This window comes from Sus scrofa, chromosome 3 (genome assembly GCF_000003025.6).
Source record: "Sus scrofa isolate TJ Tabasco breed Duroc chromosome 3, Sscrofa11.1, whole genome shotgun sequence".
NCBI lineage: Eukaryota > Metazoa > Chordata > Mammalia > Artiodactyla > Suidae > Sus > Sus scrofa.
This window is the reverse complement of record NC_010445.4, coordinates 106,485,018-106,502,326: the sequence shown is the minus strand read 5'-3', so window position 1 is coordinate 106,502,326 and position 17,309 is coordinate 106,485,018. Positions and strand designations below refer to the sequence as shown.

Genomic DNA, 17,309 nt, shown 5'->3' with positions numbered 1-17,309 from the left:
TAACTGCAATGTATACATGTAAGGATAACCTGACCCCCTTGCTGTACAGTGGGGAAAAAAAAAGTCTTCCAGGGAAGTGAGGTTTAAGCAGGATCTAAAAGGTGAGTAGGAGTTAGATAGGTGAGGGCGGCGAATGGAAAGAATGTTCCAGGCCAAGGACACAGTGTAAAAGAAAATTGAGGGGGTGAGAGGGCCCTGTCCTCAGAGAAACTGAATAAAGTTCAGTGAAGGTGGATTGAAGGGAATGTTTCAGAGAGAACAGGGTCCCTGTGATGAGAAAACTGTTGAGCATATTTGATGAATGTTTAGAAGGGAGGAATTCGAGGACTAAGTGTCTGGGTGGGTGAAAGGTTTGTGCAGCCCTCAGGGGTAAAGGCCATTCAGTGAATGGAGATGTCGGGGGAAGACAATGAAGCTCGATAGGGGACATTCTACACTTTGAGATGCCTGTGGAATATCTACAGAAGATAAACAGTAGTAGACAGTGTGGAGGGCTACAGAAAGCTTTGGCCAAGAAATATAAATTTGGGTGATATCAGCATATGATAGAGTGAAATCAGAGGAAGTGTGTGTCAAGTTAATAAAGCAGAGGATTTTAAGACCAAATCTTAAAGCACATCAGATTTTTTTTTTTTTTTTGTCTTTTTGCCATTTCTTAGGCTGCTCTTGTGGCATATGGAGGTTCCCAGGCTAGGGGTCTAATTGGAACTGTAGCCACTGGCCTACGCCAGAGCCACAGCAACACGAGATGCGAGCTGCGTCTGCAACCTACACCACAGCTCACAGCAACGCTGGATCCTTAACCCACTGAGCAAGGCCAGGGATTGAACCCGCAACCTCATGGTTCCTATTCAGATTCATTAACCACTGCACCACGACGGGAACTCTAAGCACATCAGATTTTAAGGACAAATAAAGCGCAGGGTCTGCTAAGAATATTAAGATACAGTGAGCTCAAAGGAGAGAGCAAAATAGATGGGTGAGAAACCAAGGGAAGACTGAAATCCATCCACTGGATTTAGCAGCACGGTGACCCTTAGTGCCTGAATAAGAGGAGTTTGGGTGAGAGCGAGGAACACACAACCTGGCCTGTGTTAGTTGGTAGTGAATGGAGAAGTGGATGGATGCTGCTTCTGTGAAGTTTGGTCATGGAGGAGAAGATATAAACAGAGTAGAAGCTGGAAGAAAATGGAATTACGGGGCTGTTTTTTCTTAAGCTTCCAGAAATCTGATAAGTTTAAAGGCTGAGAGGAAGAATTCATTAGTGATAAACAGGTTTTCCATAAGCTGAATTTAGCCTGAATTTAAAACTCCTCTTAAAATTCTTCGCCCACACATGTCCTTTTATCTTTCCTATTCTAAATAAATGAAATTCCCAACTCTTAATTACTCTGCTACTTCTAGGTTTCACAGTGGTGTGTTATCCCAGTGAGATTGCACATTCCTGTAAAGCAGGATTCAAACTATTCTACTGTCTTATTCTGGGTAGCACTTAGTTCAGTGTCTTAAATAGAGAAAATTCTCAACCAATATATTTTTAGCACTCTCATTTGTTTATTCTTTGAAGAAATATTTAATGTCCACCATGTGCCAGGCCAAATTCCAGGTGTGGAAACTGTAAAGGTCATTAAACTAGGCATATTCTTTTTTCCCAAGGAGTTTATAATCTGAGACAGTTAATAAATTTGTAATTAAGTGGGAAAACATAGTAATTAAAGAATGCAAGAGATATATCCTGAATGGCTACTTTATTTTTTCTCTGTTTTTAAAAATATTCCTTTCCATTATAATTTGTCATAGGACATTGAAGATAGTTCTCTGTGCTGTATATAGTAGGGTCTTATTGAGTATCATCTTCATGTATAATGGCTTACATCTGCTAACCCCACCCTCCCACTCTACCTCTCCCCCAACCCTCCCCCTCTTGGCAACCACAAGTTTGTTCTCTATGTCTGTGAGTCTGTTTCTTAGATAGGTTTTATGGTGTCACTTTTTAGATTCCACATATAAGTCATATCATATGGCATTTGTCTTGTCTTTCTGACTTCACTTAGTATAATAATCTCTAGTTGCATTTGTGTTGCTGCAAATGCATGCGTTATCTCTTTCTTTTTTATGACTGAGTACTATTCCACTGTATATATGTACCATATCTTCTGCATACATTCATCTGTCAATGGACATTTAGGTCGTTTCCATGTTTTTGCTAATGTGAATAGTGCTGCAGTGAACATATGGGTACATGTATCTTTCTGAATTATAGTTTTATCCAGATACATGCCCAGGAGTGGGATTGCTGCATCATATGGTAACTCTGTCTTGTTTTCTGAGGAACCTCCATACTGTTCTTCACAGTGGTGGTACCGACTTAAATTCCCACCAGTAGTGTAGGAGGGTTCCCTTTTCTCCACATCCTCTCCAGCATTTGCTATTTGTAGATGTTTTAGTGATGGCCATTCTAACTGGTATGAGGTGCTAATTCATTTTTGTCCTAATTTACATTTATCTAATAATTAGTGATATTGAGCATTTTGTTCATGTGTATGTTGGCCATTTGTACTTCTTTGGAGAAATGGCTATTTATTTCTATTGCCTGGGAGAATGACCTAAGAAAATATTCATAAAGTTCATGTCAGAGAATTCTCTGCCTAGACTCTTCTAGGAGTCATGTCTTATGTTTGTGTTTAAGCCATTTTGAGTCTATTTTCTGTGAGTAGTCAGAAGATGTGTTCTAATTTTATTAATTTACACTCACCTCTACAACTTTCCCAATACCATTTGGCTGAAGAGACTCTCCTATCGTATGAGTGGCTACTTTATATATACATTCTTTTCCATCATAGGGGGTGAACAACCACAAGCAATTGGAGAGCTAAAAGACCTACGTAAAGCAGCAAGAAAAAGATAGTAAAAAACGGAAAATATTTTTGTCGTGGTGTAGTTTCTCCTTTGTTAACTGTTTCTCAAGTCATTGGGAACATGATGTCTGGGCTTTGGGGAAGTTTAGTGGGTTGATTGTTATTTAGCCTTTGAGAAATAACCAACTCTCCACATTTTTGTACAGTGATTTGCCATCTTCCATGTATGAATGGAGGCCAGTGCAGTTCAAGGGACAAATGCCAGTGCCCTCCAAATTTCACTGGGAAGCTTTGTCAGATCCCGGTCCATGGTGCCAGCGTGCCTAAACTTTACCAGCAATCCCAGCAGTCAGGCAAGGCATTGGGAACACATGTTGTCCACTCGACACATACCTTGCCTCTGACCATGACGAGCCAGCAAGGAGTCAAAGGTAAGCTGATTACTTTGATTTTTCACATTCATCAGAACTCCATCAGAACTGCCAAACCCATGCCGAAGCCAAGTGTCTGAAAGGCTGGTAGGAGAACAGAATGTGGGTCTAGGTACATGTTGACAGTGCTTTCCAGGCTGCTGAAAATTGGTATCTAGGAAATCAGAAAGTGAAGCCCATCTTTCTCTGGTATGATTTTGTCAGGGCCTGGGAAATGTAAAGATGGACAAGACGGTGTTCTGCCCAGATGATCGTAAACCAGTAAGATCACATAGTACTTGCAAGATGAAGACCAAGTCTATTTTGTAGTTGAAGAGCACTTGGTAATAGTTCTAAACAATCTATAACCTCCCTGGGCTTCAAGTTATTCATCTGTAGAGGAAGGTAAACTAGGTCAGTTGGAGCTCAGAAGTTCTATGACTAATTCATTCTTTTAAACCTGGCATCTCTTACACATGCATAATTTTTAAAAAGGGGGTCAGAGAAGTGTTGCCGGTTCTTAGTCTTTAAAATCCGAATATTAACATCAGAAGATGAAATCTGTTTGAGAGTGCAGAGAAAGCAAATACAGGTAAAAAATGCCCTCTGGTATTTTGTGTGTGTCACAAGAAGCACAAAAGTATGTACACCATGTTTCAGGGTAAGAGAGCTATGCTTTGTGAAATTGTGTTGTAAATCCTGAACTTTCTATGATGGAAACTTTGAGAAATTTCAAGGTAACCAAATTCATGAGTCCTTATTACTCTCATTTGATGATATGTTTGACCACAAGCAGGATGAATGTCATAGTTTTATGACTCTCCTGAAAAAAATTTTGTCTCATGAATCTATTACTGTGAGTGCGTTTATTCTTCTGCATGAAAGCAGTTTTATTTAAAATAAATTCAGGTTTAATTTTTGAGTGTACCATTTTACTCTCAAGAATTTTGATGGCTATGCAGCAAAACTCTATATTCACTATAAACATATAATTATTCCTATGTATAAGATATATACGTATATGTGTATGTCTAAGATTTAGTTTTCTGCTGACCAGTGTGAAAATATTCTTTATTTCTGATGTGCATGTTAGTTATTTATGACTGACTGAGGCGTTTTCTTTCCAATCTGTTTTAGTGAAATTTCCTCCCAACATAGTCAATATCCATGTGAAGCACCCTCCTGAGGCTTCAGTCCAGATCCATCAGGTTTCTAGAATTGATGGCCCACCAGGCCAGAAGGTAAAAGAAGCTCAGCCGGGCCAGTCCCAAGTCTCTTACCAAGGGCTTCCTGTCCAGAAGACCCAGACGGTTCATTCCTCATACTCCCACCAGCAAGTCATTCCTCATGTCTATCCTGTGGCCGCTAAGACGCAGCTTGGCCGGTGCTTCCAGGAAACCATTGGGTCACAGGTAAGCAAACTTGCCCAGCTGGTTTTAGTGATGTGGTCTAGAAAGAGTCTCATTTCAGTAGAAAAGACTTGGCAAAATGAGTTTTTCATAGAAGCGATTGGCAAACTCACCATGGAAAGCTTTATTGAAATGCAGCCATATCCACTCATTTATATATTGTCTGTGCCTGCTTTCACACTGTTGAAAGAAGAGCTATATACTTTGAATGAGATCCTATGATCTGATATTCCTAAAATAGTCTGCAAAGCCCTTTATGGATAAAGGGCTGTAAGGTCGGCCAACCCCAAATATATAAAATAATTGTAAGCATTTTAAGATATTTGGAAGTGTTTGTGAGCACTCTAAGATAATTGTAAGTATTGAACTGCCAGAAATGCTGCTGAAAGTCCATGATTGCCTGTTCATGTTTCTTCAGTTACAATGTTCTGCGTATAAAATGCATCAGGTGTGAGATATGGTACATGAGATATATTCTGCCTTTTTTTCAGTAGTTTGCAGGTTAGTGGGTACAGTTGAGTTTTGAACCAATCATACAATGATAATCTTTTCTTATAAAATTCATAACTAGAATGACAATGCATGAGTTGTTTGAAATGCATTTTAAGTATCATTGGATTTATGGGCAAATTTAAGTCTTTATATCATTAAGTGAGAGAGGTTGAGTTTTCTTAAAAACTCATCATTGAATGCACATAGTAAAAGCAATATAAAAAGATTGGTTCCCCTAACCCAATCACTTGATGCTTCCTGTTTTGGGTTATGTGACAATGACAGCTTTGTCCTGTGGTTCTTCTATCACTCGATTATGGTTTGAAGCCCCTGTGAGAAGAATAGAGATATATTTACCATTCCTGTTGTTACCTGAATATTCAAAAAATATTTTATGTGTGAAATATTTGTTAGTAATTGAATCAGTCAGTCTTACTTTCAAAATTTTTTAGGTGCCAGACAAGTCCATGGTAGGGTCATCCTCTTTCTTCTAGATGAAGAAGCAAAATTAGTTTGTAGACCAGAATGGAAAGACCAGCCATGGGGAGTTAGGAGACCTGGGTTAGAGACATGAGATCAGCACTTGGTGGCAGGGAACCAGCTTTCTTATTTGTAGGAGACAAGACTTTGGGACTTGATTAGGATTAGACAAGGTACTGTGACATGCTCGTAAACTTTACAGAACTATGCAAATAGTTAGAAGATGCTTACTTCTTGACAGATTCAAACCTAAAAATAGAGCATGTGATACCTTACATCATGTAACTTCAGTAAGGCAGGGAAGGCTCAATCTCCCCGCATGACCCTGAAATGCTTGAAATGCTGACTGGAAGGTGTGTTTTCATTCCTCAGTTGAAGACCAAATTTAAGAAAATGCTTTTTGGAGAAGGAACATCATTGGTTTACATTTAGCTTAGAAGCAAAGACTGGATTATTGTGCTAAGGACAGGTTTTTTCCTCTAGGGCCCTTGGGGGTGAAGTAAACTTCATGTGCTACATAGTTTGCCCTGGACAGACATTGGAGAAGGAGGATGAATTTGGTGCTGTTTGCATTGTTTAGTCATTCCAGCTTCAGTTGACCACGAGAAAGAAAAAAGCAGGTCCTTTTCTTTTCTTTGTCCTTTAGAGCTGCACCCACAGTGTATGGAGTTTCTCAGGCTAGAGGTTGACTCAGAGCTATAGCTGCGGGCCTATACCGCAGCCACAGCAATGTCAGATCTGAGCTGCTTCTGTGACCTACACCACAGGTCACAGCAATGCTGGATCCTTAACACGCTGAGTGAGACCAGGGATCAAACCTGTGTCCTCATGGATGCTAGTCAGATTTATTTCTGCTGAGCCACGATGGGAACTCCTTTTAAGATTCTGTGCTCAGTATCTTTCTCCTTGGTTTCCAAGTTGGAACATAGACAGTAAAAAGCAAGAAAATGATGTGTCAATAGACTTGCTATTTTCCTACCTATAATAATAGGCAAATGATTGCTAATTAGAAAGAATGTAAACAAATTATTTATTTTTGAGCCTAAGGTAGACTATACAATCCACATGAATTGGGTAATTGGTGAAGTTACCCAAGTAGTTCAAACTTGGTGGAACACCTTTTGCCTTATCTGGATCCTTCTCTGACTTTTGGTCTAAATTATCCAGGCAGTGATCTCAATTCTTAATTCATTTTGCATGCGTAGTCACTAATACACAGCTTCAAAATAAGACTTGTTTTGAGAAAACATTTTCAGCATTAGTGAGAAATGTTGCTGAATGCCTATGATTGCCTGATGAATTTGTGCAATTAGGATGATCCAGGCCTTATATGTGTGTGTGTGTGTGTGTGTGTATACACACATATACATATATAAATAATAAACATATAAATATACATATATATATTTTTTACTGGCAAATAGTTGTATATAAGATGTAGCCTACAAAGGCGTTTGAAAATATTTATGCTTTCTTGCAATGGTTAGTTTGAAAACATAGCTGCAGAGGGAGGTACAGGTAGATTTTTTTTTTTTTTTTTCCCACTGTACAGCAAGGGGGTCAGGTTATCCTTACATGTATACATTACAATTACGTTTTTTCCCCCACCCTTTGTTCTGTTGCAACATGAGTATCTAGACATAGTTTCAATGCTATTCAGCAGGATCTCCTTGTAAATATATTCTAAGTTGTATCTGATAGCTCCAAGCTCCCGATTCCTCCCACTCCCTCCCCCTCCCATCAGGCAGCCACAAGTCTCTTCTCCAAGTCCATGATTTTCTTTTCTGAGGAGATGTTCATTTGTGCTGAATACTAAATGAATGGCAGAAACAGCTGCATAAATACTCACAAGTATTTATGGGAATAGAGTGGGAAAAAACTCTGATTAACTGCAGATTATAACTACTGAGACCTTAATCATATTTATAAATAAGCACCTATGTTTATGTATTGCCATTAGAAGTCATATACAAAATTGGTGGAAATAGCCCTTGTTTCTTTTCTGTGGCACATTCTCAAAATTAGGCAGTAACTTTGAGGTTGAAAACCCGACATGAATAGTGATTGATTGATTGATTGATCATCTCAAAGTTTTATTGAAGTGTAGTTGATTGACAAGGTTATAATTTTTGCTGTACAACAAAGTGATTCAGTTCTACACGTACACACATCCATTCTTTTTCAGATTCTTTTCCCATGTAGATTATCACAGAATATTGGGTAGAGTTCCCTGTGCTACACAGCAGGTCCCCATTAGCCAATGCAGTTAAATTATTGGGAGCTTCAGAATAGAATTTCAGGAACTGCTTGGATGATAGAGGAAAATGGATGGTCAGGAAACTAAGGTCACAGAGCAGAGGGAGAATAATTAAACGGAGGAAAGAGAGCACTCCAAGAAACAGGTAAGAAAGAAATTTCCGAAGAGACCAGAGGAGTGAATTAGTTGAGGGTTCCTAGCAGGTGTTGGCACAGATATGAAGCCTTTTAAACCCAAGGCTCAGGGCCATTTAAGTCACTTGGTGTCAAGAGAAAAAGAGCGTGATGCCCACTTGGACAAGTGATCAAACTCAGAATCATTAAAAGGGGGACAACTGACATTATATGCCTCCTAATGCAAGACAGCATGAAGTGTAGAGCAACACCCTAAAAGTATTCTTGCCAAAACTGTTTCAGTTGAATCTAATTAAGCCTTTACGTTTAACTTCCAGCTCTTAGGGGTTATTGAGGATGAAGGAACAAGCTAAAAATATCATACTCCTTCACAACATAAAGATTGATAATGTAGGATATTGTTGCTTGGTTTCTTCAAAAAATTCATATTGTTAAAAACAAATAGACAAACACACACATGCAAAACACAGAACGACTTTCCCAGAAAGAGACTAAAGAGAGACAACAGCACATGTAAGGTATGAACCTTAATCATTCTTTGGTTTTTAAAAAGTCAAAACCCAGCTCTAAAACACATTTTAAGAATCATTGAAGAAATTTAAATATCGATTAGATATTAGATAGTATTTCTTAGGTATGATAATGGTATTAGAGGTGTGTAGGACAGTGTCCTTATTCTATAGTGGAAAATGCCATGATGTCTATAATTTACTTTCAAATGCATTTTATGCACAAATATGGCAAAATTGTTACAGTTGTTGACTCTGAGAGATGGAAAGGCAAGTGGTTATTCTATCATTCTTTGAATTAGCTCAGTGTATTTGAAAATTGCTCATGAGAAAAAGGAAAATGTTAGAATTCCCTAGACTTATAAATAGGATAATGTAATTTAAAGATGATCTTAAAAGCTCCAAGCTTAATACATTTAATGATGCTTTAGAAAATTTTTAAAGTTTCAGCTTTTAGGTGAGTTGAGGGTGGATGTGAGAATGGGAGACATCAGGAGGCCAGGGAGGAGAAATTGGCCTTGGTCCAGTTTTGAAATGACCAGGGTCCAGACTAAGAAGTCGAGTTGAAAATGAAGAGATGAATGCAGAGGCTCTGTGGAGAGTCCAGCATCAGGATTCGATTATGGACTGTTGTGAAGAAGAAAGATGATGGTGAGGTGGGCTATTCTGAACATGCTGCCTTCAGAAATTAGGTAAATCAAACACATGCTCCCTCTGATACATTGCAGGGGGAGGATTGTGAGGTAAAGATGAGTAGCTTCATCTTTCTTTTAACCAATCACATCTTGATTGATGTCAAGAATGATGTGTTCTTGAATATCAATCAGGGAATCCAGTGCCATTTTAGAGATGAAATGAGAAAAGATTAATAGAGAAAATTCAGTGGTCGGCGATAAGACCTAGTGATGATAGTTAAATTAATAAGGTATTTCTTTGGCTTGTATTATAAAATAGAGGAGGAATAATGGGATTGGAAATATGTTTTAACGTGTTTTTCATCTTGACGGAAAGTGTCCAGATAATGGGGGAAAAATCTTTCCTTTTGTAGAAAGTGATGTTTTGTCTTTTAGAGAACGAAGAATAATTTCATGTTGTTAAGTTATATAAACTATTGATATCTGTGTGAATCAGGCTGGGTACAGGCATCGCTAAATTCACTTTAAAGTTTTACAGGAATAGAAATTAATCTAATAGAACATCCAGGGTGGCTAAGAGGAATTGGTTTCTTGAAGGTAAATCAAATTTGAAGTAGTTGCAAAATCATAATTTTGTCCGAGGTAGGTATCAGTGCTGCATGGAGTAAACACTGATACTTCATATGTATTCAAAATCATTTCTGAGGTTTTACTCTATGTATAGATCAAATTAGAATTACATTTTTGGTAGTTATAATTACCTACTACTTTCAGGATAATCTCATGTGTGCATGTGCTTAAAACTTCAACGTTTTATGACACGTTTTCATCTCTAAGGAGAGGCCAGATTTCAGAAAATACCCCTCCAATCTGTTTTTACACCAGAGAGTCTATTGAATGTGTCCACTTTTTCCATTGTGCAAGGGTGTCCTTTATTTTAAATTGGTTCTCTTAACACTGACCTAAATTTGAGACTTACTTGGCATCTGGGTTTTTGGTTGTTTCAAACATGTTTTATTTATTGCCCAATGACTGGAAACAAACATTTACAGTGACCTAATGATGCCAGATGGTATGAAAAGACCTTGTGTGAGATGTCGGGTTCAGAGTCCAGCTTCCATGCTGGGTGTGCCCTTGCCTCCTTGTGAAATCATGTGCTTTTTCTTAAATGTGGGAACATGCCCCTTAATTAGACAGGCGTTACAAGATGAAGCAAAAATTCAAGTGCCTCCAGGTTTTTCTATTGCAAGTGCCACAAGAGTAGAAAATTCCTCTTATAAATACCTTGGTGAAATAAGAGCAGAAATACTAGAAAACCTGAAGTAGATGTAAACAGAAGAAAGAGGATCTTTTTAGTATAGCACTCTAGCACAGATAAAGATAGCCAAGGTACAAACCCACTTTCATAGTTTGCAATTATAAAATCCCCATGACAGTTAAAAAAAAAAAAAAAAAGAACATAGGTACAAGAGGTACAAACTATAAGGTATAAACTAAGCTATGGGTATATTATACAACATGACAAATATAACCAATATTTTACAATAACTATAAATGGAATATAACTTTAAAAATTGTAAGCCACTGTGCTGTATAACTGTAACACACACAATATTGTACAGCAACTATACCTTAATTAAAAATAAAGACAGTTTAATTTAAAAAACTGTAAGAGGCACACTAGAATTAAATTCTCTAGTATATATTCTATATAAGAAAATCAACTTTATGTGGGTTAGGAAGAAAAGCACCACTGCTTGAAGTGAAATCCTGATATCATTGGAAAAGCCTTTCTTTCTTTTAATCACTGGTCATGTAAATAAGCTCTGGGGTAAAAATTGAGTTAAAGTGACATGAGTACACTTTGGGATCCTTGTAGAGGTTCCAGAAGTTGTTCCAACAGTTCTTTGTTGGACGGGAAAAATAGAAACAGAATAGACCATTGGAGAAAAAGATTATTTAATTGGAGATTAGTCTCTTGGCAGATAAATTCAATAACATCCTCAAGCTCTAAACCTTAACACTGGAACACACACACACACAACACACACACACACACACACAAAATTCTGAAGGGCCAAACAGATTAACTTTGCTTTTGTTAATTTTTTTTTTTTTTAATAAGCGTCATGGAGGAATTAAGGGAAAATGTGAGCTCACTGAACTGGAAAATTACCTTAACTACATGGCTGAAAGTACTTTTTAAAAAAGTCTCAATACTTCTGTCACTGGACTTTGAAGAAAAATATTTCCTGATTTCCAGCATACAGAAGCCAATGAGAAAGTAGGGAAACAGATGTCATGCCTGTCAATTCCACATGGCAGAAAAAATAGAGATGCATAAGTAGAGATGTAGTGTTGGGCTGCAGACTTTCAAAATCTCTTCTCAGTGATGGAAAAGGAATTTAGTGCTCAGTTAAGGGATCTGGGACATGAAGTTCTGTTTAGAAACCTCCTCCTGGTTTCCCCCAGAATCTCCTCTGCTCTGATGATGAGTATTATTGGGGTGAGGCCTGAAATTATGATGAAGTACTAGTTTTATCGTGATGGGGCAATAATGCCAGAATGGTTATAACACTTCCACAATGGTTATTTTCCTAAATTGAGTCCATAAACTACATACCTAGATGAGAAGTCTAAAGAAAGAATGTAAAGCACCTTGCCAAAGACTCATGGTCTTTCACTTCTGGGTTATACCTTATGTGGGAAGGAGAACTGAGTCAGCCAGGCTGCATTGACAGTGGACTCAGGTGTGTATGAGGCCCTCTTCTCTTCCCTTTTCCAGTTCTCCAGGCCACATGCTTTTGTGGGTAGAGCCCTCCCAGGTGAACTTAGCCTTCTTGCACAGGTACTACTGGACAGTGATGAGGGAAGGGAAGGCAGGGCTAGAGCTACCAAATGTCTGCCTTCTCCATGAGCAGAGAGCCCTGTAGGGGTGTGCTTGTTGCAGTTACTGAAGTTTGACCTCCTTCAGGTGGAATAAGTCATCAACACCAGGCACTTCCTATGCCCTTGGGTGTGCCCTTGCCTCCTTGTGAAATCATGTGCTTTTTCTTAAATGTGGAAACATGCCCCTTAATTAGACAGGCGTTACAAAATGAAACAAAAATTCAAGTGCCTCCAGATTTTCCTATTGCAAGTGCAATAGGGTTTTTTTGTGTGTGTATCCCAAGTGCATTTGGGTTTGTTTTTTTTTGTGTGTGTGTGTCCCACTCAAATACTCCTTTGGCATAATCTAAGAAATATTTAATTGAGTGTTAGTGAGTTTGGTTGTCTCCAGTGACTCTGAAATAGCCATTCTTGCCAAACCTTACCTGTGGCAACAGCAGAGGCTATCACTGAAGATGTCACACTTATCGCAGTGATGGGTCCTGAACCTCTACGGTGTCACTTGGTCTGGCTCCAACTACTTCTGCCAGATGGACTGTGCAGGGGCTTTCTTCCTTGAAAAGGTCAGTAAAGACAGGGTTAACATCCAGAGGGGAAATGCACTGCATGTGAAAGAGAATGTGTCTCCATGGCCCTGGGCTTCTGCCAGTGGTGGTAAGAACTGCTTGTTTTACCTGGATTGAGACTGTAGGACTGAGACATTATGGTAATCAAAATATAGACTCTTAAAACTGTAGTAGAGTACATCAGAGAATGGGCGATGACCCAGATGTCACCCTGCCCACTGCCCGGATACTCAGGCTAAGGTCTTTTGGGCTGTCATTTCCACATGTTCACTTACAAACAAATTGGTCCCTTTTTTTTTTTTTTTTTTTTAGGGCCGCACCCATAGCATATAGAAGTTCCTAGGCTAGGGGTCCAATTGGAGCCACAGCTGCCGGCCTATGCCACAGCCACAGCAACGCCAGATCCGAGACACATCTGCAAACTACACCACAACTCATAGCAACGCCGGATGCTTAAACCAGTGAGTGACGCCAGGGATCAAACCCACATCCTCATGGATCCTAGTTGGGTTGGTTAACCGCTGAGCCATGAAGGAAACTCCTAAATTGGTGCTTCTTTTGTCCTCTCAGGTGTTATTCATTTTATTGGCAAGAAAAATGCCTTTATCATGACATGAAATATCAAATTTCCATGTTTTATACCCTAGGGCTTGCTAAAATGCTGTATCTATTAATTAGACTCGTTTTTGCAGATAATCACAGGGCAATTGAGAGTGGATGCATGTTACCTCACTTCTGATATTGGCAAAGTGGCAAGATTTTGTGGTCATTATGTTGGAAGATGACAGTGCTGAGCATGTTGGAAGTGCTTTTAATAGACCGTGGCTTGAATTGATGGTTGGTTTAGGCTCTATACATTACAAAAATATTTGAAGAGTCACAGCTGGTATTTCTTGGCTTTGTCTACACAAGCCCTTGGGAATGACATTTGCTAAACTGAAGTGGAAAAAAAAAATCCAAAAACCAATTCTTTAGAACCTGACTCATAAAGTTGTAGTGAAAAAAGCAACACCGCCCTATGTTGAAAGACAACAAAAGGATTCCCTGACTCTGCCCTGCACCTCCCCCCACAATGATGATAATACTGTTTTTTTCTCATCCTTCCACTTTTTCCTCCTTTTGTATGTAAAAGAATTTGTATATGAATTTGGATCTTGTTTCAGCAAGATCACTCTTTAAGACTGCATTCACTCTCATGATACTGCTATTGTGCATTTTTGATATTGGTTTGAAGGAAGTGTTTAGGAACCAGTTGGTGAACCGCACATAAAAATTAGTCTTTGATTTTCTGCAGCTCACCCATTTACTATATTCTTCATGAATATAGGAAGCTTACAAAAGCTTTCCATGGCCAGTTCAGCCTCTAGTGAACAGGGATTTGCCACCATTGAGGATATTTAAAATAACACGTCTTAAGCCCTGAAGAGAATCCTGAAATCCAGACAGAAGAGTTCTAAATACACAGAACAAAGACAGCAGTGCTTTCAAGAGGATACTTTGAAGCAGTCTGGTTTACAATATGCAAGCTTTGATGGAGTTAAGAAAATGGTCTTAAAGTTCTTTGGCTTTGGGGCAGGCATCTTACTAAGGCAGTGTATTTTTATAAAACAGCTGATAGGAAACATTTGCATTTGTGGCCTTACTTGACCTTCAACACAACTTCAAAACGAGAAGTAAGTATTCTTGTCTTCCATTGAAGTAAAACTGGAGAGGTGAGGGGGGACTAGCTTGTGTTGGTATTTCCAAGTCCATAGATCTTTTTCCATTTTGGCGAACTCCACATATCTCTGGCCCTCTATTTCATTATTTTGCAAATAGCTGGTTCGGCTGAGAAGACTACCAAGGCCTCTTTTAGCCCCACAGTCCTCTGTGATGATTTTGATATCCTTCTTCTTTAGACGCCACTGATATTCCCATATTCACAGGATCTGTCGACAAAACAAACTGTACACACATCTAATACAGTTAATACCTAGAATGATCTTTTGAATCCACCCTGAGTTGAGAGACAAATGTTAGCTCCTCCAAAAAGCCTTTTATCCTTCTTCAGGAGTGGGTTAAGGATCCTGCATTGTCTCTGCGGAGGCTTGGGTTGCTGCTGAGGCGTGGATTTGATCCCCGGCCTGGCACAGTGAGTTAAGGATCTGGTGTTGCCACAGCTGTGGTGTAGGTTGCAGGGGTGGCTTGGATTTGATCCTTGGCCCAGGAACTTCAATATGCTGTGGGTTCAGGAAAAAAAAAGAGAGAGAGAGAAAAAGAAAAAACATCTTCAACCATATTGCTCTCTCCCCTTGTGACCTTTTTTACTGCATGCAGAACCCAATCAGACCATTTTAATTTTGTCTTTGAGCAGGTGATTTTGTGCCTCTCTTCCCTTCCCCAAAAGCTTGCGCTTTTCATGAGGACTGGGCACAGATAAGTCATTGATAAATATATTAATAATTAGGGTAGGCTAGGTTGTGCTGCAGTAATAAACACAACAAAAGCTAAAGCTTGGTATGTACTAAGTGTCTTAACAGGTGAGCAGGGGCTGTGCTACACATCTCTTAGGGACTCAGGCCAGTGGTAGAGTCCAGCATGTTGCTCCTGTGCTGTGAAGAAGACAGGGCCTCTCAATTCCCATAGCATGGGAGACCCATGCTGAAGTCTTAGCCCCCACCCCTCGTGTGACTGTATTTGGAGCTAAAATATCAAGAGGTAATTAAGATTAAGTAAAATCGTAAGGGTGGGGCCCCGATACAGTAGGACTGGTGTTCGTGCATTAGGAGATGCCAGAGAGCTCCCTCTCCTCACCTCCTGAGGGCATAGCAAGGTGGTGGCTACCTGCAAGCCAGGAAGAGAGTCCTCACCAGCACTGGCCATGCTGGCACCTTGATCTTGGGTTTTGACTCTCAAGGCCTAGGGGAGAAAATGAATGTCTGTTGTCGAAGCCACCCAGCCTGTGGGATTTTGTTACGAAAGTCCACGCTGACTAATAGCCCTTGGGAGTGGAACAAGTGGGGAGGCGGGTGGTTCTCTGCTGAGCAATAAATGTTCCCGACAGAAGTGGGAGAGCAGTGGTCAAGAGAGACCTGGTTCCCTGCTCATAGGGAATTAAAGAAACCTATTACTATGTGGCATTCAGTTTTTCTACACTATTTGCGACCAAACCACAGGTAATTATTAGTTTTGAGTTCTGTGTACTTGGATGAGATGCAGAAAAACTGAAAGCTTCACCAAATGAGGCACGTGTTACAGTTTACATAGGGCTATGAGGCCCCAAATGGTTTTTTTGTTCCTTTCAGTGTCTCCGTGTCAACAAAAAGGAAACTGACAAGCAGCGAAGCTTCATGGAGAGAATTTCTCTTAATATAGTTCTAGAAATAAGCATTGGGGAAAATAGGCCTTTATGTTCATCATTTGGGAGTGATCTGATTGCTGTAGTTGTAATAACCATGCTATATGCCTACATGCCCATCTTTAGTTCCCCCTCAGCTTGAGTCTGTCTTTATAAAGGAAGTATCCTTGGTAATGGAAGTTAGGATAAAGTTCATCTTCATACTATCTAGAACTAGGATTTATGATGTAAGTAGCATTTTGCTGCCAGGAAAGGCTAATGAGAAATCTGTCAGAATGTAATCATGACAAAACACAATCATTCTCTTTGCAGTTTAAGAATAGCAAGACACACATCACAGCCTGGTAGATCTGACTCTTGAAATGCTCAAATCATTGTGGAGGTGGAGAAAAGAGGCAGCCCAAATTTGATCGTTTGTTTAGAAAAGATGTCAAGGAGAATCATAAGTTTCATGCTTAAGAATTTTTTCCCCCATTTATATTACTTTAGAACCATTTTTGCCTTCGTGTAACTTTAAAAATACCGTTTCATAAAACTCAAGTAGTTGTCTGGAATTCCTTGAAGCCCATGGTTTGGCTTCAGTAGGCTTTAAACAAATACACTGTCAGAAATCAATGTGGATACATTTCCAACAGTTAATGCCCTAGTCACAGTAGATACTTTGTAAAATCAATACCCTGAAATATCAGAGGATTAGGGTTGTATCAGATACCCCAAATGCCTAACATTGTTTTAATTACTCTAATAAATGAAAGCTGGGTGGACTTAAAAAAAAATTAGCCTTGCCTATAAAGAATGTTCTGCTCAAGCCAAAGAAAATTTTTTACAAGTTCTTTTAGAAAATCTGGAAGTATTTAAGCGTTTTCCTCTTCTTCTTATGAGACAATGCCTGTTACCCTGCCAGTGCTCCATCGTACAATAGTCTCCTTTATGACAACAGGCCTTTAGAACAAGTTAATCAAATATGTTGCTCTAGTTGTGTTAGTGATAGGGTTCAGAGATTTGGACCCTTTTTCTTATTGGCACATGGAAATAAACATATTTAATGTTCTGGTACATGGACACTGAAGAGCTCTCATGAGGTTTTCTAGTTTGATTTTTCAGCCATAGTTGGTCCACAAGCTAGAGGAAGACTGTTTTGCTCAGAAGATGGGTAGAAGTCATTTTGCCAGGGCTGAGATGTGTTTATGTCATAGCAGAAAGACTGATAGAAACAAGAGGAACAGCGACAGAGGGTGGATTAATCATTCCATTACATACAGTGAGAGCTCTTCCCATGAGGGTCTTCATTCTGGTTTTTATGAGCAGTGCAGGATTTCAAATAATGGGATTC

The 17,309-nt window shown here is 39.3% G+C and overlaps 1 protein-coding gene across 1 annotated transcript in view; it reads left to right on the top strand.

The window, feature by feature from the left end:
* The window catches only part of LTBP1 (latent transforming growth factor beta binding protein 1), a 423,791-nt gene that overhangs the window by 222,212 nt on the left and 184,270 nt on the right, over window positions 1–17,309 (top strand). The window contains 2 exon segments of the mRNA XM_021087653.1: window positions 3,065–3,289; window positions 4,406–4,680. Of these exon segments, the coding sequence (XP_020943312.1) occupies window positions 3,065–3,289; window positions 4,406–4,680 (500 nt within the window).